Below are 24,168 nucleotides of genomic sequence, written 5' to 3'. Positions count from 1 at the left end.
ACAAAAAAAAAACAAAAAACAAAAAACAGAGAGAGAAAGAGGGAGAAAGATGGGTAACTTTGTCCCAGATGGCAGAAGCAAGAGTCAGAGCACAACCCTGACTATGGGGCACCTCAGGTTCCAGGAGAGCTGGAAGAGGAGAGAAGTATCATAGAGGCAAGGTCTAGGTAAGGGAGAGGTGTAGATTATGCATAGAACTCGAGGCTGGAGGCAAGGGCTTGGTTTTGGAAAATCACGGAGAACAGCAGAGACCTGAATGGAGGCACAGCTGGGCAGTGTTTGGGTGAGTGAAGAAGCTTAAGGTAAACAGGTAGAAGGGAAGTGGCTGAACATGTTGTCAGCAGAAGCACAGGGTGAGTTTTTTGCGTGGCATGAAGATCAACTGTCTTTTCAAATAATAGAAAAAATAGGACTGCAGTGATTGAAGTGAGGTAAAAGGTGGTTCAGGGATGTAATCCTCAAGGGAAAAAAAGAAATTATAAAAGGGTTGAAAGCCACATTTCTGCACTTCTGTGAAGGCAATATTGCATATATTTGTGTGACCATTTTAGGGAACAGTGAGGGATGAAGATCTGACCCTTTAACTTCTCTGATCTTGCAGTGAATTCTGGCTGCACAGCAAAAGAAGATTTAAAGCAGGGAAAAAAAACCAAACCCACAGCACTTTTTGGGCTTGATGAGCCATAACTCTCCTTAAGCACAAGAAGCTGGGGAGCATGAAAGGGTGTTCTAATCCTGTCCTACACTTACCGTAACTGAAACTCAGAGGCAGCAGATCACCTTTGCCCCAAACACCTATTTTCTGCTACCTCCTGGAGAGCAATAACCTCTGGTGCATCACCTTGGGTTGTAGTCTGATAAGTCAGCAGGAGGAGGCAAGGACAAGAGCTGGGGGAGGTCATGTACTGTCAATGCCAGTGCATTGTGCACCATCTCCTGACTCTGGGTTGGGCCAGTCAGGAGGTGAGCTTTGCATCTGTTCATGCTTCTGGCAGCACTCATAGGCTGGCTGTGTCCAGTACAGAAATCATGCGAGGTGTGCGCACCATGGGCTGTGGGGGAACAAATGCTGACACAAGTCAGCCCTGCCTTGAAAGAGGAGGGAGGAGGGGCACAAAGGGTTGACATCTGTCAGAAGGTTATCAAGCTGGCAATAGTCCTTTAAGGCAGGAGGCTGGCAAAGCTCACAGCAATGCTGGCTCATTGTGAGCCCACCCTCAGGACAAGCTCAGAAGACAGAGGGGCCACTGAGAGAACAAGTCTCAGGAAGGGTCACTGAAAACCACACCACCCAGCTGCAGCACCACATCTCATCTCAGAACAAGGCTTTCCAGAGCTGGAGCTGGCCCAAGAGGTGCCTTTGAAGACTGAAGACTTCATTGCAATGGGATTCTTTTTGTGGTGAAAGATTTCATGTTGTGGGCTCTAAGGAGATGAAAAGCCCTTTGCTGGTTTGTTAAAAACCTAGACTAGATAGAAAAGAGAACAGTTTATTCTTGTAAGAAAAACTAGAGGAGAAAAAATGCTGCCTTTTCCTTTCAGAGAGTTGCACTCAGTCTCCAGATGGGACCATTAGAGAGAGCACCATTGCTGGGAAGCTTCCAAACCCAGAGAGTGCTGTGCATCCATCCATGCATGCTGTGGGAAGCAGTTGTACATTGTCAGGGCATTAAAGGTCATTAAATTACATTCCCTAATGAGCTCTGAGCTGCTGGTGAGATCCAGCAGCCCAAGCTACCTTCATTTCCTGGGAGCTCACTCGGTCTAGCATGGCCCATTTGGTCTCCTGATCTTCATGCATAGGGGTAAGAGCAGGCCCAGTGCCTCACAGGAATAAATATGGCTCAACATACACTGAGTTGAGTTGAGTTGAGTTATATATGGAGGAGATGCCAGAGCCAGTGTGCTGCTGAACAGCCATGGTGTTTCTTCCAGCTGAAATCTGTGAGGGAAGCTGCGGGCAGCCTAAAACCTTCACAGCTGGCATGTGTAACCATGCCCTTCTGGCTCTGCTTGGGGGAAGGGGACGTGGAAAATTTTCTCATCAGCATGGGTCTGAGTAGAGAAATTGCTCCTGCTGACAGCCTCCAGTGAAAATCTGGCTTCTTTGTAGTGTTGTACTGTTGCTTAATAAAAGGCACAATATGTTGCAGTGAATGTGTATTTCCTGTGATGCTATTTTGGTGTCAAAATTACTCTATCAACAGCCTGTTTAAAATGGAGTTATGATTGAGCACTGATCTTATTAGCTAATTGTGTTTGCTAGTCTCTGGTTCTGTATTTCACAACCACATTACAATGGTTAGTTGATGGGCTCTGCAGCCAGGATACTTTTAATTCCCCCTGGATTTCATTATTGTGACTGCAAAGGAAGGAACAGAATAGCAGATGAAGCTACTGCTGTTTAGGCTTATAATGCTGCCTATGCCTTGTACTGAGCTATGCCCTTAGGCTGAACGAGTTGGTAGAATTCATCTGGAAGAGTGAAAACAAAGATTTTGTATTTGTCTGGGTTTTGTGATACAATAAAAATTTAACCCTTTGACTCAGGAGCAGCTGCTCTTTCTTTTCCAAAGAGTAGACTACTTCAGTATGAAGTGCTAATCATTTTAATACCTTTTACCTGCACGAGTACATCACAGGTATATCTGGACATATGTGACATACTCAGAACCCCATGCCTGATGTGTCACTGCTGTCACACCAAGGTGCTCTGTGTCCTGGCCTGCAGCACTGCATCACTTCTTACCGTGATGACCTTCTTAACGTTTTTAATACCAGAACAGGCAGCAAGGACAGTTTATCCCCCTTGCAAAAAACTAAGACACTCAAGGCATGGCCTCTCCAAAAGCTTCTTCTGCTGCAAATCCAATGATGCTCAGATGGCAAGGGCTCATTTGTCTTCATATGACTTTTCAAAACACCCCCATGTAAATGCTTAATTCTAACCAAAGCAACAATTTTTAATTTTTTTTCCTTTTTTTTTTTTTAATTTCCAGTAGCGGTTCATTACAGCAGTTGTAATTGATAAAGGCAAGCACAAATACCCTGCAAAGAAACACTCCACTGCCCTCCCTCCAGTAAGCATGGCACAGATAGTGCTCTTGGATCCCCTCTGAGCTTTCCAGCAGCCCACTTCTGAGAAGGGTCTCTGAGTTCTGGCACCTCATTTACTACTAATTGCCCCTTTCATATTTGTTTTTTCCGTTGCGTTTTCCCTACTCACTCCATTTCTAGCCTGATCCCTCCAGAAAGGTTAGCTGGAAAACATCTGCAGGGCCACAGTGGGGGTAGATGGAGCTACAAGGTGCAAATACAAGGCTGCTCCACAGCAGCCTGGACAACAAGCAAGGTTTTGCCATTGCTGGGACTTACCCCAATTGATGTCATGTCTCTGGCTTGGCGGGTCATCAGTCCATTCTGTCCTTCCCCCCACTTCCTTCACTGTGTCAAGGCTGCAGCCCTTCTGGAGCCCAGCCCCAGCTTGTGGACACATATACAAATGTTTAGGCTATTTCAAACAAGAGTTTGTTTTCCTCCATGGCTCAAAACCTTAATGTGTGCTTTTTACTTCCCTTGTTATGTGCTATTCTTAAAGTAAGTTCAGATGGTGATTATGGAAAGGTGGGGGGCCCTGGCCCATGAACACAATGAAGTGAACAGAAATTCAGGCTTGTGTATAGTTCTCCTACACTCTCCATTCAAGCTTTGATTCTATATTATTTCTTTAAGAAGCTTAATAGCTTTTCAAGCTGTTAATCTTCTGGGAAATTCAGACCTGCAAGTGCTTATGCTGGCTTTTTTGGGGAGCAAATTACATTTTTATAAAGCTGTCAAGCTTCATCATAAACAGCATGAACCTCACATGCTTTTCTGGCAGGCTGGTCTCCTGCTGCAATGAAATACAGACTGTTCTGAGGTTTTCTTGTCCTTGTGTTGTCCCACAATGCACAGATACAACACCACAGCTTTCAAAAGCAAGCCAAGATCCTCCTTGCCTGGAGGCAGTAGGGCTTCTTTGCCCATAAGAAGGAAGAACTCTTCTGCAGACTTCCTACCCAATCTTTCAGAACAGGCAGCAAACTCATGCTTTGAAATCCCTTTACTTCATTCAGCAATGTTCAACATTAGGTACTAAAGTTAGGTTTGTTGTTATTACTAGGGGCAGTGCAATTTTAAGAGGTTTGAAAGACACTTTCCATGCCTTCCAACAAGTGGATTTTTCTTCCGGCAAAAAGCAGGCACAGTGAAGTACCAAGACCCACTAAAACTGGAGGGGATTTTCTAGTGGAGGATTAAGGTTTCAAATATTGTAGCTATCAGAAGAGCAATGAGTCTGAGGTGTTCATGTCTGTATCATTTCTCTTGCATAGGACACAAATTCCACCCAAATTCACGCAAATTCCACACGCAAATTCATTGCCTCTTGCAGCTGCAGAGGCATTTTTAGATCCCAGTTTCACACACAGCCTTACCTGCCCCTATTTCATTCATCCATCCTCCTTCAGTATCTGAGTACTGACTTATCTTTAATGGACTTGGCTTTCATTGCATCCCCATCTTTAAAGAAAGGGAGGCACAGAGACAGACAGTGAGATGTTCCAGGCGACAGAGGAGGAGGTTTTTGGAGGATAAGCGGTGTGTTGGCCCCAAGCAGGTGTCCAAATCTTTGAACCAAACCTTTCCTATCTAAGCAAAGATGGGGGGACATGGAAGGTCCTGCAATCAGAAGTGGACAGACCACTGTGCTCCATTTGGCATTGCCAATGCCTAGCAAATATTTTTTGTCCAAGGTTTGTATTCAGGACTTAATATGTAAAACTAGAATACAAGTAAGAGCTATCAGAAAAGCAATTAAAACCAGGAGACATCTTATCACTATTTCTGGGACTGTGGCAGACTTTTTTTTTTTCCTAGGGCACAGGATTCTGTAATTTCTTCTTCAGAGGAATACAGTGTGAAATACCTGCTCACCCATTGGTCTCCCACTTGATTACTGTCAGCTGAGGTAGTGAGATACAACAATTCAGTAGCTTCTCTCATAGGCTTTATTTGTAGCTCTGACTGCTCTGGTAAGGGTCTCAGAAAATCTGCTCTGGTGCTGGATTTTCTTCCACTTTATTTTAGTGTATTTAAGGTAAACAAGAATAAGCACTAGATGAAGATGATGGCAGTAGTTGTCAGCAAACCAGCCTTTTTAGGTTTTCTGTGTGTGGGAGTGCAAGCGCCATCTATTTCACACATTCATAATTTAATAGTAATTAGAAATTCTAAATAATCACTCCCTGTGCACTAGCTAATCTTCATGAAACATCTGAATACCAGTGACTAAAACTGGATCAGTGGCCCACAGTGGAGGGAAGGAGCCATGCCAGACTCCAGCAGCACAGGATCTGAGCTCCCTGGCTTGGAGAAGGAGCCCATTTGCTGCACACTAAATGCTGCATACAGAGGGTCCCATCCTCTAAACGTGGCAGGAGAGCTCCTTCAGCCGCCAAGGACATGTGCTGTGTTGCTAGCAAGGAGACTAGTCCTTCATCTCCAGTGCGGCCAGAGGGCTTTTCAGGGAGTGGGGATCTGACAAGGCGTCTGCCTGTGCTGTTCTGCAATTGCCAATGCCAGGGGCTGATTCCCCAGGGTAGGTGGTCAGAGGTACATGACCACCGCATGAAGAATGTTTTGCCAGTGTGAACTGCTGTGTGGTGGAACGAAAAATTCTGCTTCTGCAGCTCCAGTCCTCTGTCTCCAGGTCCCTGCTAACAGCAGGAGAGCAGGGTTTTCTTCCACAATCCACCAGAGTAACCTGAAATTTTCCTTCCAAGTCCCATGTCTCATTCTGTTCTCCCTACAAATGCTTCTCTCACCAGCCTTCTGCAGCCCACCCTTACATGCTTGTTTTGGTTTTTTTTCCTCCTGGAAGTCATGAAACTCTCGTTTCAGAGCATTGATCTCTGCAGACAGTGCTTCAGTCCCTCACTGCTAGAGAGGGTAAATAAAGCTAAAGAGCTCCTGTTCTGCAGCTCTAACACAGGCAAAATACATTGGAAACCAGACAGAGTTTATACAACCTGTATGTTTCATGTCTCCCGCCCCTAACACCTCCACTGATGAAGGATATCTCTGGAGCCTCTTTTGCTCCGTGCAGCTAAACCTATCTAGCCATGCAGCTTCACTGTTAATAAACCGTGAAATAGACACTCTGAGCTAAGGGCACGCACCTTCAGTGAAACTGCAGAACACTGACATGCAGCAGAACACTCTGGGTCCACAGCATGGACCCTGCCTGTGTGCAGAGGTCCTGCCTGATGGGCTGTCTGGTCCTTTTCCTCCTGATGGACTGATGATGACTGATTAGCCACAACAGCACCAGTCTCCGTTTCAGATGCAGCAGTAGTTTCCAGATGAAGTAAACTATCTCAGGCAAATACAGTGCTGAAGTGGTTTGCAGTAAAGAACAATAGAAGACACGGTTTCTCTTGGCTTACTAGCGCATTAGTGTATTAGTGTAAAAAAACTTGTCAGCAAGAAGCAGAAATATGCTGCGCTATGGGACAGAGAGGAGAAAGGAAGAAATCTTTGTGACTGTATGTCCCTCTGTTATCGCGTCTACTCACATCCAAGCTGTTGGAACAGCTGTGCGAAGTGGGGAGTGTGTACAGGTCCTTGAGGAACAAGGTAATGCTGCCACAAGAGGTGCTGTGCTGGGATATGCAGCTTGCATGGCTCATAATGCATAGCAAGATCTCCTTCATGCCTCCCTACTGTTCATCGCCCCACAGCTGTCCTGGTAAGGCAAAGCATCTTATAAGCCAGTATGCTCCAGATAGCCTTATGAGCCCTGAGAGTCCTGCTTCCTGGGTATGAGCAAGGACTCTTCTGCATGTGTGACCACAACCTCCCCTTTCACAGTGAAGAACTTTCCAACTGCTTCTGTATGTGACTGACCGTCAGCACATCCTGTGGCCTACCAGAGAGGCTGAGGAATGTGGTGATGGGTGTAACCGTTAGCCTTAAGGGGCAGTTTCCAAGACTCTGGAGAGAAGCTGAGGAGCAGATGTGAGAGGACCAGTGAGAGAGGATCAGTGAGAAGAAAGACAACAAAAATATCCTGCCTTTCCTCTACCAAACCCCATTAACACACTCACCTCAGAAAACATTACCATCAGAATGCTTTTCTTGGCACCAGGACAGTATGTCCAATGTTACTGCGACTACTCAGCTAAAGAGCAGGCACAGAACAAAGTAAAACTTCAGCAAAAATTTGACTTCCTTCTCAGGAACATGAGATTGTATTGTATTGAATAAGAGCATGGCTTACACACACCACATGGAAAATACAGAAATTTCTTTCTTACTTAAAAGAAAAACTTTATTTTGATACATTAAAAAATCTATACATTTCTTAGACTAAAATACAGTTTTGCATCAGTATCCTGGCACAATGTCAGTTTACACAGAAAATCTAAGATTAGATCAGCACTGTTAATTTCTTTTCTCTTCCTGCATTCACAGCTTCCAGTATAAAATAGTTTAAGTTCTCAAGACAACAATGAACAGTGTCACATTTACTTTTCCCATTCTCAAAGGAGGTGGCATTCCACTGGAAAAAGGAGCACTTGTTAGTTGATCTCGATTCAATGTAAATCACTAAGCCAGTCCAGGGGTTTGATTGCCCTGTTAGAAGTATGAGTAAAGGAGGATGAAAAATTCATTTCCAGATGAAGCTTTGATGGACTATGACAATGCAAGTACTGTCAAGCCTTTAAAATCTGTTCAGAAGATTTTCCTTTTTCCTTAGAGTAGTTTCTGTAATCAGCAACACAATTCATTATATAGAAATGACAATTTTCTATAGGTATAGTATTCCACCTTAATTTTGCTCTGAAGAGCTCCAGAGTAAAATAAAGTGGGACATGGGAGATGTTGCTGTAAGATGTCTGAATTGGAATGTGAATTTTCTTAACTACTGTGAAGATCCTGTGGAATATTTTTTATCTGCTCTCCATGCTCCACCAAACTTCTGGCAGCTGCTTTCTGTCCTACATTAGAAATAAAACCATCTTTCTGTTTCCTCTTCCCTCACTCCCCTAGGAGACATCATGAGATTGTCTGTGGCACTGTTTTTCAAATGAGAAATATTCTCCTGTTTCCATCTGAGCAGCAGGGAGGGACCCAACTAATACTAATACGGAGGACACATGGTATTTGAGAGTTAAAAAACATGTTTAGAGTGGGAACTCCAGTCAGTGCACAACTTCTGCTGGGTTTCATAACTAGTCAGTTTCCTAATTTCACCAAACCTTTTTGAAATAAGCTGCCCGTATTCCCACTAACCCAGAGAGGAGAGGTGGTACACTTGAGGAATGGTATCCACCTATGCTGCCAGCATAAAACAAGAATGCTGTTTGGCATCTACTTATAAATCACATACTTGAGGCCATAGGTGTCTTTAACATTACTGAAATTAGGCTAGTTCTGTTAAAGTCAGCTGGTACTTTTACTCTGAATTCTTGGAACTTTGATTCTAAGAGGAGTTTCTCTAGAGAAGTACCAAATGCTTATAACACCTAAGTCTGCTCATCATATTCAAATATGATGACTTGACCTCAGTGAGACAGGCAAGTAGAATCTGATGGGCATTTTCTGGTTTTCTGCTAGTTCCATTTTAACAGATGTCTGTCAAATGAATGCCAGATAGTTTAGCCCCCAAAATAGGTATTTTCAGATCAATTCATGTTACCAATTCTCCTTAGAAATATTTTCATAATCCTGGTGTCTGAGGAGCTTTGGCTTTATTGTATCAGATTGCAAGACTCATCACAGCTCCATCCCAGACCAGAAATTTTGCCTTTTATACATGACCCACATCACAGGAGATGCGTTTCAACTTTTCTCTTAATGCTTTAAATATAAAAGAAAAAAATACCTTGAAAACAGTATTTGCTACAGAACACAAGAAATATAGATTTACTAGTCTCCACAATCTTGTTACATGGTGGAAATAACAGCAGAGATTAAATAGTTGGAAGAGCATTTTAAAATGAAATATTTAGAGTAAACTTTCATCATCCCAACAAAGAAGCTGAGGGCAAAAAATGTTTCAAATAAGCCTGTTGGATTTGGTGTTGGGAAACACAAGGGTTGTTTTGTTGTCTTTTTGGTTTTTTCACAAAGATAAAATAGAATTTCTGTGTTGATAATGTGACACAAGCTGTTCAAGAAACAATGGGCTAGTGGTATTTAGACTTAGTAAATGGTATCTGCACAGGCCAAGCCATGATTTAAAAACCAGGAATGCTGTAAGGTATCTACTTATAAATCTTAAGACTGTTTCTTAAAACGACTGTGCCATATTCAATATAGCATGTAATATGCACTCTGAACTAAATGCTCACTAGATGGTGATGAGTATATGTCTCCTACATGCATTTTATTCTGACTCTATAACATACATTCACAGAATACATCATAACCACTCAGAGCAAACCACTAAAGTGCATGCCCTGAGGGCACATTAAGTATATTGTTTCCAACACTGGCTGCTCAATTGCCAGAACACTGATACAGAAAGGGCTCATTTTTGCTTTATATCCCCATTATGTGCTGAAAGAGTAAGAGCTAACATCCCCTGCTCCCTCCATGAAAGGGAGCACTGTGGAGCAGGCTAATTGCCTGCTGCAAAAAAAGCCCTTTCAGAAAGAAGTAACCACCCTGAGAAGATGCTGTACAGAAATGCAGGGAGCAAGTCTTGGATTAGTTATTGGGTAGGTGGGCCTGTGTACTGGGTTAGGCTGGACGAAGTTAATTTTCTTTTCAGCAACCTGCAATATCCTGTGTTTTAGATCTGCAACCAAAACAGTGTTGCTAACATAAAACTTTACCTGCTACTAAGCAGTGTTTGCACAGGACCAAGGCCTCCTCTATTTTCCACTCTACAACTCCTGCAGTCGTTTGGGGTTGGGCAAAAGGATGAGAGGGCACACAGTCAGGACAGCTGACCTGAACAAACTGAAGAAATATTCCACACTATATAATGTAACACTCAGCAATCAAATTGGGGAGGGTTCCCAAGCAGCTGCTTCTTGGAGATTGGCCGGACATTGGTCTGCTGGTAAATGATTGCCTTTGCTTCCCCCCACCCCCCATTTGCTTAGTGAACTGCACTTATATCAATGTTTTTGTCCTTTCACCGCTCTCTCCCATCCTGAGCAAGCAACAGAGTAGCAGTGTATGTGACAGCCATGGTCAACCCACCGCAACGTTTAACTTCATTTTCCACTGTTAGGTCTCCCTTATAGAAAACACTTTACAAATGCAAAAAGTCCTTCATTTACTATGTCAATGTAAGGCCACATTTAGAAGCCCATCCTGGTTGTGGCACTGGGAGCTCATGGAAAGTTGAAGATGCAAATCTAAGCTGGTTATTCTATGTGCTAAGTCTAGCTGTGGAGCAGCAGTGAAACTCTAGAAGTGACTAGTTGCACTTCTAACCACAGTGATGGAGTAATACCAGACAAAAAAAGAAAAAAATTCTACCTCAGAACTTCAGCTTAGCACATACTCTCCCTGTCATTCAGTACAGGTAATATCCTGAATCATTGCCTCGGGAAGGTAAAAGGGTATGTGGTAAGATCAAGGGACAGAGGGGAGCTGACACTCTGCCACTTGCCACTGTCTTACTCAGAGAGCAATATGGAAATGAGACCCAAAAGAACAACAACAACAACAACAACAACAAAAAACATTCTCCAGGGCCAGCAGAAGCAGTAAAGATGACATGGTGCTGTTCAACTTCAAAAAAGAAAACGTAATGTGGGAAAAAATTTAAAATTTAAGGATTGGTATGCTTTTTCTGTTTGAAACTCAGCTGGTTAGAGGCTATGACGCAGAAACCAAATGCTGGGAAGCAGTAATCCCAATGATTGTTTCTAAATCCAAATTGTCCAGCCTAAATCTCCAGTCTTTTAGCACTACTCAATTCAATGGACCTTCTGAGGAGATGATTTCTCTATTTTAGCTGTCTCATCTGCTCCTCCTGCATTGTTATTCTCAGTGCAGCATCACTCTCTACTTAGTCTAGACTGCTTCCCACAAAGCAGACCATACACTGGCTTTAATAACCAACAGTCAAAAGAAGTATTTAATCCCTCACAGCTGGCAGACCCTAGCACTCCTACTGCCAAAATTTATGTATGGAATTTACATGCCAAAACGTCCTCCCACTCCACTATCCCCACTAGGAAAGGAAAGCAGTCTAAATTTGTCCTGAAAAGTTGTCTTTTCAGAATTCTGTCTTCTGCTTATCTCTGTGCCCAAGACAGAGCTGGAAGAGGGCAGCTTGTAGTTTGGTTGCAAATGAACTTCAACAGACATTCAAAAGCTTTAAAGGGCCACTGGAAAGCCTATGTGTGTATGGAATGCCTTTTTGGCAAGACTGAAAAGCTCTGCATGCTGGATATACACTCAAGAATGGTGTGCACGTTTTTATTAAGAACTTTGTAATGATATAGGCTTCTCACTTAAACATTACAACAACCCATAGAAAAGTGCTGCCTGTATCTTTTAAACACCATGTAAATAAACAAATTTATTTTTAAGACAGGATAAACTGCTATAAAAATGGTGCACAGTCTAGTCATACAAAAATACAAAATTTGTTACCAATTGCAGTCCTAGTTGCAATTACAGAGGATAGTTCCCACTCAGGATATCCAGTGAGTGGAGAACACAAACTTGTGGAACCAGTCGTGGCAGAAATTTTTTATCAAAATGAGCAGAATACAAGGCTGCTTTGATTAAGTACTTCCAATAACCTCCAAACAAGATAAAAATAGATTCTCTGGAAGCAACTGGGTACTTGGTAAGTCTTTTAGTCTTGAAAACCAGTTTCTAGTATTCATCTAAGCTAATTTTTAAATTTGTGTTGCTAAACCCCTCTGATCTACACAAATACTGGTGTTGAGTACCACTGCTATCTTAGACACTGGTACTGCAGGAATGTTTCCTCTCCACAAAAGCAAGGCTGTTCCAGTGCTGCTTCTAGGCAAGTCGGACTTCTAACTTGCACAGAGAGGCCTCACCTGTGCTGCAGTTTGAATCCATAGGCTGAAGCTCTAGTCCAGTCAGCACTTACACAGATGCGTATGTAACAATTTCCATACTTAGAGAGCTCTCCTGATGTTAATAGTTACAGACATGGTTCACTTAAATGAGTAAGTGCTTCCAGGACTGGATAAGTCTCTTTGCCTCCCTAACAGCTAGCCTTTCTGAATGTATCTTTATTTTTGTACCATTCAAATAGTTTGGGTTCTGTAATATGAAAAGTGTAAATTGTTTTAACTGGCTTACAGGGAAAAAAAGTAACAAATTTAGGTTATCAAATGACTTCTGGAAGCAAAAGTGAAACATTTTACTATTGCCAAAAAGATAAGAGCACTAGTTAGCTAAATGACACTCATAATTATTTAAATCTTCAGCAGCAATTTAGAAGTCTGATAGTCTGAAAGGAAGCACAGTTAACTGCTTACTTACTAAATCTTGATTACACAAGTTGTGCATGTCTTTACCTAGACATACCTCTCTACTCCATCATAAAGCTTCTGTAGAAAGGCTCTTACTCTTTCAAAGGATTTTCTGGAATGGAGTGATTGAACCATTGAGGCATCATTATTTGTAGACAGCTTGTATTTAGTGCAATAAGTTTAAAAATTCTGCTCTGAAATATTAACTTTACAATAACAAAAATAGTTTTCTTAAAAAAATGTTGACAAAAGGAATATATAGCATAGACAGATCATCAATTCTTAGCAAATACAGTTATGCATTTACCAATTCACTATGCTGAATAATTGAATATTAGCATTCATATCTGGTGAACTTCCAGACTGAAAAGATATTTATGTATATAATAATAATAATAAAAAGCATGTTCTCTTGTCATTATTTAATAATTTCAGATAACTATCCTGGCAGCTACACTTCCAAAGGAATGTTTCTCTGCCCTTTCTGGCTTTAGCCACCCACTACAGTATGTACAAATATGGATCAAGCAACAGGCAAGCAATGATCCTTTCTACCTCCCAGAGCTCTCTCGTTAGATGAAATGAAGCATACAGTACTTTTTTATGTACAGCAGTATAATTCATTTCTCTTCCCATCCTCAGCATCTTTGTATCTTGTCATGAATTAATCATGAGTATGGCTAAGACTGAGCTTTAACAATCTGTTATTTGACTTGCCTGTATGGAGAATCCATACCCTTCAAAGGAACACTGCTGAATTGTGAAGGAGGCTACTGAACTCAGGGGGAGGATAGAGGGCAATGGGTATGAGGGGTAAAAGTAGGGTAAGCAGGAAGTTAATTGCATATAAAAGTTATCTGTCCCCATTTTGTAGGTTCTGTTTAATAGGAGATGCAAGGGCTCCCACACACCTAAATACCTGAGGAGTTGGTTATTGTGATATCTGATACTGGTAAAGACAACTGTGCCCTGCCAGGGCTGTAAAGTAAAATAACTGCTTACAAACACATTTCAACTGAACAAATTTTTGCTGAAACGACCTCTTGAAAAAAATTAATTTGAGACTTTTCTGATTTTAACGTTTTCTGTACATGTCACTGTCCTGAATTTAATGCAAATTTTAAAGAAATTAAACAAGTAAAACTCTCATCAGATTAGCAGTGTCATGGGAAATCTGTCTCTAAACCCAGTCATGATTTCAGATTATCTTTACAATGATACTTCCTCCAGATTTTAAAATATCAAGCAGATAAGAATCAACATTTCCATGACCACAATAAATAACTTAAGAAATGGAACAATGATAAAGCTGCTTGTAAAAGCCACCCGTATGAAAAGAGTACATGTTTCACAAAAATAATTGTTAAAAAAAGTTTTAAATCCCTGTTCCTTTTCTCTGATTTTGGCTGTTTATTGATGTATATATATATATATATATATATATATATATGTATATATATGTGTGTGTATATACATATATATATATATATATATGTATGTATGTATGTATATATGTATATATATACTGTTTTGGAATGTCAATGGGTTCCAATATGGCTGGCTAGTTTCAAGATGAACTTGCTCCAGAGGCCTAGAAAACAAAGTCATACAGTACAGTCTTAGAAAGATGCCAAAGGACAAGGAGAAATTGAGTAAAAGGGGTCACTGGAAGCCATAAAGAAAGAAGCATAAAAAGGTGGGTTTTTTTTGTTGTGCCCTGATACAAGAACAGAACTTCCTGAAATGTTTTCTCATCTCTGCTACTAATATCTATTTTAAATACAACTGCACTTAGGGCATTTCACTTTAAGAAATAATTGTCATATCTAAGAAATATCTGCATTTCAAGGAAACTGAAGCAAACCAGTAAAGACTCTATTGAAATAAAAAGAGAAAAAAGTAGAATTGATCTAATTTTCAGACATGCAATCTTGGGACTAAGGGCACTACCGTTACACAACAGACTTATGAATGACCCTATTCTAGCTGTAACTGAGGCCCTCTGCTTTGGGGAAAGGTCTCAGAAATTTAACTGCTGCGTCCCATCGTGATCAGGAAGTGAGATTCTAGTATTTCATAATCAAATCAACTGGAGCTGAATGCCCAAAAATGGAAAACCACAAGGCCCAAACAGTTCCAAACAAGACATTCACATGAGCAGCAGAATTGGGAGTAATTCAGCAGGAGACTTCCACTCTGAGCCTCAAGTGCTCAGCATCTTCTCCAGCCATCCTAAGAGGACTTTCAGCCAGTACCAGGCTAAGAGTCCATAAAAAATTTCCTCTAAGAATAAAACCACCCTTGTTTTGCTAGTACTTGGTTTGCACTTCTACAAGGGGTGGGGGTGAATAAAGTTTTTTAACATCCAAGCTTCAGGTAGTCAAGTACAAAAGTGTTAAGTAACAGTCCGTGCCAGCTCTGACAACAGTGTAAGTGGAAAACCACTTAAGGTAAACCAATTCTTTGAAACAGAGTTTAACATAAAATTTTGAACTGAATTTTTTGTGCATATGACTAGAGAGTTTGCACACCCAATTCTCAATCATTTTCATGGCACATTTGCATTTATAGCAATTAGCTTGCTCTGAAAATCCCAACATTAGTGTCTGCTTAACCAGCTAGAATTACTCCCAGAAGAAAACAGTAAATGAGCATAGAATTAGTTTTTTATATGTATAAACACAGCAGCATTTAGGCATAAGCAAATCTAGAAACTGGTATGCCATAATGAAATAGCAAAACACGCAAAGCTACATATCTATCCAGTCTATAGCAGGAACCCATTCCAGCTTAGTCAAAAAATGCTCATGCAACATGGCTTCACATACATTGTTGGAAAAAGAAATTGTTCTGTTAGCATACACTTATTTAGATTCCATTTGGTTAAAAAATGATCTCCATGGTACGGAAATGAGTAAGACCCCAAACACTCTGAGAAAATGATGATGGAAAAATATTCTGTTTCACAAAGTCATAATGTATGATGACAAATCATACCTTGCCCAGCCTGGCTCTCTGTTATATGTCCTCTGTTCTCCACCTTCCAAACTTATCCTCCTATCTGTTATCTGTACCATGTATGGTGTTCTTATTACAGGCTACTCAGACATGCAATGCCTTCCTAACAGGCACACCATAAGTAAAACAGGCTGCAGAAGCATAAATGATGCATTGTTCACTGTCTGTGCATCTGACAGTGTGAGATGGAAAGAGCACACAAAAGACAAGCAACATAAGTAGTTGGCAATAAAACAAACAACTGGGAAAAATGTCATTTGAGCAGGTTGAAAGGAATCACTGTATCCAATTCCTTGGCACTGTGTAAGATAATTTGGTGAGGGCTTTGAATACCTGGTCTTACTTTGCAACAATGGATGCACGCAGTAAGTGTTCTTCATTTCAGGTTTTTGCCGTGAAAGTAAGATGAGCAAAAATTGTTCATCTCAGGGCTGAGAAGAGCCCAAAGAATCTCAGAGCCATCTTATTTTTAGACCGTTCAGCAACTGGGGCTGTCTGCATTTACCACATGGCATGCACCACTAATCCTAATGAAATGATACTGTATTTGTTTCATATGAGACAGTTCCTTTCATCTTACTTTTACAGGAGATGGTCTCAGCTGTGACAAAAACTCTGCCATCCAGGTGATAGGCAAGCTCACAAACAGAAAAAGCAGAACATCTTGAGTGATACAGAGAACAAAAACTTCTCCTGAAGAAGTGCAGTCAGTAAAGACAAAGAGGGAGAAGAAGTAAAAGTGAAACTCTTGGAGGATCGCCACCTCCTCATCTGCACCTACCATTGGTTTTAGCTCTCTGCCCTCAGCTCCACCTCCCCGGCCAGCTTCTTTCATAGATTTCTTACTATTCTCCACAAACTCCTGAAAAACAGTAATGAAATGACAAGTGTTTTTGGAGAGCAAACTCCAAACATTAAATCTCAAGACAGAAACTTCAAGATGTAACTACTCAAAATATCTAGCTAATTTGCATCTCCCACTTCTCTTGCTTAGACTGGACCACAAGGTATCAAAAAAGCCTGCCAAATAACCACAAAGGTCTCCCTCACTTAATTCTGGAAGCCAGACAGATGTTTGCCTTGTGTGCTCTTACAACTTTCATATTTACCATGCAATGCTCTCCTTTATGGGAAAGAGGGTAAAAGACTGATTTTCAAAACACACAGAAAAGTCAAAACCAAACAAAAATGCCCCACAACAAAAAACCCAAACAAACCAGTATCTCATTTATTGCCTTGTATCCAGTGCCTAATGTTAGAACTCCATTAAACAAAAGGACTTGTAGATAATTACTTGCAAGATTTGGCCGATTTCCCTAACTGTCCTCAATTCAACCTCTTACATTTTTCATGAACTCAGGATCTCATTTTCGTGCAGATTAGAAAATGTGTTATAAAATTTTAAGCATTTTTTTTTTCTCTTAAAGGCAAGGATTCTGCAGAAAATGTCAGTAAACGTTAGCTGCTGGGGTTTTGTGATATTGACTGTTGACTAAAGAAACCCACAATGCTTTTACAATATATCAAGGCTTTTTTCTGAGAGAACTTGCTGCATTTTACTCTTACTCTGTTAAAAAGCAACTAATCAGCAACTGATTTATTTATTATATACTCTAGATTCCATAGGGGTTTAGCACTAAATTCTTGGCATGGTGTTCCCACAAAAAAAAAATTGCTAAGAAGTCATGAGAATCTTCCTCTAGCCTACATAAGGGTACATTTTACAGAGACATATTCTACACCTGCCACTTAAAGCACTGTCAAGAAATTTCCTACGCAACAAAAAAGTGAGAGGCTTGAGAAGCAGATTTTTTATATCTTGGTTTCTAGTTATAGTGAACAGAGAATAACATGGAATAAAAATGGACAAAATCAATCAGCCTGGCAAAAGGCCTTGACAAAGCACGTAGGCTCCAGGACAGAACATAAAGCCTGGCATTTCTATGTGTGACAGAGCCAATTCTGGTTGATGCCTATATGAAAACTCCACTGTGACCACTATCTATGCATGAGATAAAATACTCTGATATTTTTTCTCTCTCATATCCAAAGAGAAGTCCTTCTGGGGAAAGTAAAAAAAAACAAACCTAGTTTTCTTCCTTTGTTTTGTTTCTTTCTATTCTGCACTCTGTAATTTACAAGACATGATATCCAAGACTATGATTCTGTATTATCACTGCTCATCCAACAGCTAGCAAATAGAGGCCAATACCATGGGAAGGAAGCATCACTACTTAGTTGATGCTCATTAGATGACACTGTTTCCTGATCAACCATGAACAAGATGGCAAGGTAAAAAAAAAAAACAACCAAAAAACCCCCACATTGAACTCAGCTAGTGCATTCATTCCATTGTCAAAATACTTATTTTATGGAACCAGATCCTTAGACTTTGAGAGTAAGGGAAAACTTACCATGAGAACTTTATCCATGTAGAATTCCCTGCCAGGGCTCCCATCATTGTATTTTGTATCGATGGCAAAACATAAGAAAAGGACATCAACAACCATTTCATAAATGGAAAGGAAGCAGTGAGCAACCAGGAATGCAAAGAGGCAGACAATGATGAGTGGCAGCACCCAGATGGTGTAATCTCGTTGGTAATTCAGTAACATAATGCCAGCCAAACCTGTGCTGCAGACAATCAGGACCTGAAGAAGAAAACGGTAGACAACTCTAATGGCAGAAGCATTTTGATATTTTTTGTTTGGTTTGTTTGTGTTAAGGCAGTATGCTTCTTGATCTGCCAGGGTTAGAACTAGAGATAACAGATAGTAGGTAACAAGATCTTTATCTCCTGGATTCCCTGTGTCCCTGAGGACAAATGACATTTAATTCATTTTTCAGCAGGTTCAAGTCAATTCTTACACATTCTTCATCACAAAGAGTATTTTTCAGAGAAAACTGCATTTATATTCTGCTGTCATCATCCTAGTGTTATACAATATTCCTGTAAAAAAGAACTTTATCCTGTCAATTATATAAACTTCACAACCAGATGTCATGCATCAACTAACATGCAGTTGGTTTTTCATTTGGGAAGGAGGCAGAAGTTAAGTATTAGAAGAACAGCATGTTTTTCATTGTGCTAGTGGAAACAACTTCCAAGCTTGTTTAATATCTATTTCTTCTCCATACAGGAGAAAGTATATCAGAATTCACATAAGGCACTTCACACAACAATCTCTACAGAACTACACTATGTGTGAGCCCATAACAGATATTCCACTGGGTACCAGTCTGGTTTCAGCAAAACCAAAAAGACTAAATTGGTGGTGCCAATTAACTTTTTGAATATTTCCGAATGTATTCTTATGAATAGGAACTAAACACAATCATAAAATAGGTCAGCTTTTATGAAAACATCACACTGAACTGGTAGAGAAGATGCTAATTGTGTAGCATAACTTTAGCTGATACTGATTTTTATGTGCACTGTTCATTTCAACATTTCTGTCACCTGAACATTATTCTAATAATCTGAGACATCTTTTCAGGGAGTGTTTCCTAACACTTTTCAGATTCCTCACTAAAACTTTGTTATGTAATTTCAGGATCTCCAAAGCACCTATATCTCCCTTATGTGTTCAGTCCTTCTCGCATGTTACTCACTTAATTACTGGATACAAGGTACAGTCCACTGAACTTCTGATTTAACAGAAGTAGAGGAATACAATAAGGACGATCAGTCCAACCAGTGTCCAGATACTTAGGTACAGGTGATTTAAGTAATCCGGTATTAATTGTTTCAGTAAATTATGGCACTTCAAAGGATAGAAATAATTCACTGGATTACATTTCCATACAGTATATCTCCATTAGCAGGAAACCCAAAAGGCTGACTGATCACAGAAATTATTCTGGTCTCCTTTTAATTCTCAGAGAAGAACTAACTTCGTTGCTTAAACTGGCAGTTCCTCATAGCAGGCTTCTGTACTCTTCCAGTCTGATTTTGTCATAAAAGGTGATCACTAATGTGTCAAATTTTCAACATAAACCTAGAGAGTCCATACTAAACAGAACTGAAAAGCTTCCTTTCCTTACAATTCTATGTCTTAACTACAAAATCAAAACCTTAGACTTCCTAATCACTTTTCTCTTGACTCCCTAAAAAATGCAAAAAGTGTCATAAACTTCAGCTATTCCTCTCTAGCCCCTTTACTAAATTTAAGTGGATCATCTGTTTATGCTCCTTATACTGGATGATCCCTTCCTAACACGATGCAGCTAGATGCGATAAAGTGCACACCAAGAAACAGAATTTTTAAGGCATTTTGAATTAGGGTTCAAGTCATTGCTAAAGAAAGATTGCTCCTACATAGGTCTGTAACAGCTGTATGCAGCAGACATACCTTTCCTAGAAACAGCATAAAATCCCCAACTGTGTTTATGGCAGCCACTCGCAAAGCGTTTTCCACTAGGATAACAAAGGCATCCTTTGCTGAGGTGCAGAAATTGGTGCTGTTGATAGCTGTGGCTGTATACGCATTCTGAGAAAAGGAAATTGAAGATTTACTCATAGAATGATCAGGTATTTCAGATGGAGGGTGGGGAAGGTGAGGGGGAAGATACAGCTTTGAGTAAGACACATTCATCATATGATTTTAATGAACAAAAATTCCCTTGAGAGTTGTTGAATCAAGCAATATGAACCAACTGACAGAAGATTATATGAGGTAAAGAATTACTATTCTTCTCCTCTCTTGCTCATAATTTATGCATTAACAAGTTTGTTTAAAAAAACTCATTAAACAGAATTTGCAATTCCTCTGCAGGAGGAGGTGAACAGTAGCACAGCTACAGAAATTAAATAGTTCCAAAAAAACCAATCTGGAAATATAAAAGAATCTGAGTGTCATACAAGTCAACCAAGATAATTTCTAAATACTTAAGTAGACTGCATTCAAGGTTAGTGAGGACAGTTTTCAAGGATTACATTGGGGCGTTTAAAATGCTTTCTTACAATTTTATTTTCTACATTTCCACAAGTTAAAAAATTAACAACAGTGAAAGAGATATTATACAAGATATTTATGTATCTGATATTTATTTATGTGATATTTATGGCCCATAAACTCACTTTTACAATGGGTCTTTTACAAGGACCAGCTACTGTATTGCACTTTGCAACTCTTTTTCTCCTTTGTAGATGATGATGGCAATTTGATGTTTTGTATAGTTTTTACACTGTGAGAATCTTAGATATTACACATAGAAAAGCTTAATTCTCTTTTCATAACAAAAATATTTTGATGTAGTTTGACTGAGTAGACCTAAGAGGGAATGTCTCCACTAAACCACTAAACAAATTGTTATAAAGTTGAGAAACCATGTTCACAAAGATGAATATGGGCTATTTTAAAGTTCTTGTTTATATTCCAAAGATCAATGCAGTGATTTGCAGTGTAATTTCAGTAATGGAGACAAGACTGAAGTTCTGTCATTCCAGTTCAGTTCCAAAGTACACTACATTATGTGTCAGCATCAGATTGCATTCTGGGAATATATATACTAATATCAGCCCTTACATAAAACTTAAATGTGGAAAATCTTACCTGATTTAAATATGTCAGGCACTTTTCTAGACACCAAAGGCAGCAAATGCAGGCTTTAAGCATACAGCGAGCACAAGCATTTTCCTAGAAAAGCACAGAATGTGGGAAAACATAGATAACAATGGAAACAATATTTCCTTGTGCTTCAGTAACTGATATTCAGCCTGCTTACTTAAGCAATCTGTATCAGTTCCATGGTCCCATAAAGTTTAAATATTCAGAGAGCAATAGGATGGCTTGGGTTGGAAGGGACTCCCAATACAGGCAGGGACACCTTCCACTAAACCAAGTTGCTCAAAACCTCATCCAGCATGACCCAGAACACTTCCAGTGATGGGATACCCACAACTTCTCTGGGTAACCTTTTCCAGTGCCTCACCACCACCCTCATAGCGAAGAATTTCTTGTTACCCCGATCTATTCCAAAACAAGACTTCCACCCTCCCACACTGACTAAATAAACAGGTAAACATATCAGGCCTTGAGTTTTGATAAGAAAATGGAATCTATTTCTCTCACCTTTCCTTTGAGTTGTGTGTGAATATACATAAGAATCATTCGTGGTATCTTCACTAGTGTGATAATGAAAGATCCCTTTGCTACTGTTCCTAGGTGGTAACAAACGAGGCGATTAACAGATGCCAGGATAGGAGTAAATGGCAGATTTCTTTTCTCCCTGTTGGAAAAAAAAAAAAAAAGTAGAATGATCAATATTTAAGTAGTATCATCTAGAAGTGCTAAAAATTCTCAATAAAATAATGTGCAAAAATTATGTGCATACTAGCTTTCAGGATATATGGCTCACTCCACACTAACAATCTGTGTAACTCACAAATTTGTCTCCAATGCAGGACTAGGATTAGGAATTGGTACGTCATACTGTTGGGGACTGCAATGTTATCATTTATGGCTTAAGCATTTTTATGAAGGACTTTTGCCTATTATAGCAAAACTTTATAACAAAAGCTGCATGGAACAACATCACATGCTGAATGAGCCTCCTGACTGAGGCCCTGGACTGCAAGTTGATGGAGATAAGAGAAACTGACTCAATTCTGGGCTGGGGGAAAAAAAATACATTCACAGGAGGGTTAAGCCTCACACCTTTGGGGTGGAGACCACAGCCCCAGGGCTATCAGCTGCCAGACTTGCACAGGCCCTCACACCAAAGGGTGGGGATGGGAAGGAGAGGTTTTGGGTGTGTGGTGAAAAAGCCTCTGGTGAGAGGCAGTGAATGCCAATACTATGCTGGGCAGACCCACCCAGCTGCAGTCATCTCTTCACCTGGGAAAGCCACATCTACAGGACATCCATGTGAATGACAGCAGATGGGGTGTCATGGCCCATCAAAAGTTCCCCCCACAAGGGGCCCCCAGATCTTGCACTGGAGCACTGCAATGTGATGTAACAGATCTACAGTGTTGCAAGGGACAGTGTCAAACTTGCCCTCTAGGCCTTCCTACCTGGCCCAAATATATATGAATCCATTGGATTCTATACTTTTTGAGGTTTGGGGGACCCTCACCACCAAGAAGATCAGATGGAGGGAAGCCACAAAATATCATTGGGACCTTTGGAAGGATGGTATGTTTCTACCTAACCCCTGTCTCTCTCCCTGTTCCCCTCCCTGCTCTTTTTCTATATCTTTCTTTCTTTTCTCTTTCTTTCTCTTTACCTCTTTTACTATTAAATAAAATATAACAACTTCATTTTTTGGCACCAACACCTAACCTCCTTTGGTTTTAATCAAGTTTTGGAGTATATTTTGAACCTTTCTGTGTTTGATCCATTTTATTCACAAAGACTTAGTTTTCCTTGTTCTTCTGTGTTTAAATTGATTTGCTACACATATGAGTAGTGTGGTAGTGCATCCCCTTTGTCCCTTCCCATCTTGGGCTGCATTATGTTCTCAGAAATGATTGTTAGGCCCCTGTCTTGGTGAACAGCACCTGGACTCAACTCCTCAAACTTATCAGAAACACAGTTTGCTCCCAGGAGCTTGTCCTGTCTATCAAGCTCCTGTTTTTAAAGGACAGCCTTGTGAACTTATTTTTTGTGCCCAAATATCAACCTAGGTGGAACAACATTTCTGTTACTGAAATTTCAAAGAAAGTCACAGACCTGAATTGTGGACAGGATAGACAATTACTATGACTAAAGCAAATTCTCTTGCAAGCCCGTAAACTCCTGGACCACAGTGGGCTATGGCCAGAACCTCCTTTCTGAGTGGGACCTCTCTGAGCCACTGAACATTCAAGTTTTTAAGGACCAACATCTAATGCTGCTGACAGAGCCTGGGCTGACACCCCACTTCTCAAGCCTCAACCATTTGCCTGTTGAGAAAGTGCAGAGCCATCTGACCTGAGTGCTTCACTGAACTTAAGAGGAATTTTTACGGGTCCATACCTTGAACCTATAAGTCTGAGAGTGAATGTGCTACAGCAAATGTACTGTAAATGGGTAAGTAAATAAGGTCTAAGTAACTGAGTTACTGTTGTGCTCATAGTAACTTCTATAGACTCTTTTCCTTAATTTGTTAAATTACACTATTGATTAAGTGATACAAAGTTTAAGTGCTATTTAACTCTTTAGGCCTAAACTGTTGGTGAAGTCTGAGGCTAAGAGTGGCAAGAGGCCCACTCTTAACCTTGTGATTCAATGAGAGGGTCTCCCTAATTCCTTTTTATCCTTATCCTTTCTCATCCTTAGCTTTTTCCATCCCCACCTTCTGCATAAATAATTTTAAATAATTTAAATATAAATATAATAAATAAATTTAAAAATAATAAATAAATTTAAATAATCCCACCTTCCTAAATATTTTCAGGTTTAGTCTTACATTAACTGATTTTAGTCCTACTTTTCCTTTTTAAAGTGTGCTTTAATCATCTACTAAGTAGTAGAGTGAATCTTGTCAATGAACTCCGTCACGCTTTAACTTCTATATTAACCAGCTTCTGCCAATACCTTGGCCTGTGATTCTCAGAGCAACTGGTGACAGGTAGTCTTACTAGCAGTTGGTTGCATTACCACTATTAAGAACTGCTAATTACCTTAAAGTTGCATCAGATGGT

The 24,168-nt window shown here is 40.2% G+C and overlaps 1 protein-coding gene and 1 long non-coding RNA gene across 5 annotated transcripts in view; one reads left to right on the top strand and one right to left on the bottom strand.

Annotated features, from left to right (window-relative positions):
- Window positions 1-24,168, bottom strand: part of SLC44A1 (solute carrier family 44 member 1) — a 108,816-nt gene that overhangs the window by 29,660 nt on the left and 54,988 nt on the right. For 3 of the 4 annotated variants that reach the window (XR_005255478.1, XM_038125476.1, XM_038125477.1), the window contains 5 exons: window positions 21,614-21,770; window positions 21,095-21,178; window positions 19,892-20,029; window positions 17,954-18,190; window positions 16,321-16,401 (listed from right to left, as the gene is read on the bottom strand). Coding sequence is in view for 3 of the 4 variants with exons in the window: in XM_038125476.1 (XP_037981404.1) it covers window positions 16,321-16,401; window positions 17,954-18,190; window positions 19,892-20,029; window positions 21,095-21,178; window positions 21,614-21,770 (697 nt within the window). In the remaining variant the exon portion in view is untranslated. Of the gene's footprint in view, window positions 1-13,995; window positions 14,113-16,320; window positions 16,402-17,953; window positions 18,191-19,891; window positions 20,030-21,094; window positions 21,179-21,613; window positions 21,771-24,168 lie in introns of those variants that run through there. The other variant, XM_038125478.1, reaches the window with a different exon arrangement.
- On the top strand, window positions 3-12,351 carry LOC119696020. Its single transcript, XR_005255481.1, has 2 exons — window positions 3-1,451; window positions 1,543-12,351. It is a non-coding gene; the product is annotated as an uncharacterized LOC119696020 (long non-coding RNA).

Source organism: Motacilla alba, chromosome Z, assembly GCF_015832195.1.
Source record: "Motacilla alba alba isolate MOTALB_02 chromosome Z, Motacilla_alba_V1.0_pri, whole genome shotgun sequence".
NCBI lineage: Eukaryota > Metazoa > Chordata > Aves > Passeriformes > Motacillidae > Motacilla > Motacilla alba.
The sequence above is the reverse complement of the archived record's forward strand: the minus strand, read 5'-3'. Positions and strand labels throughout refer to the sequence as shown.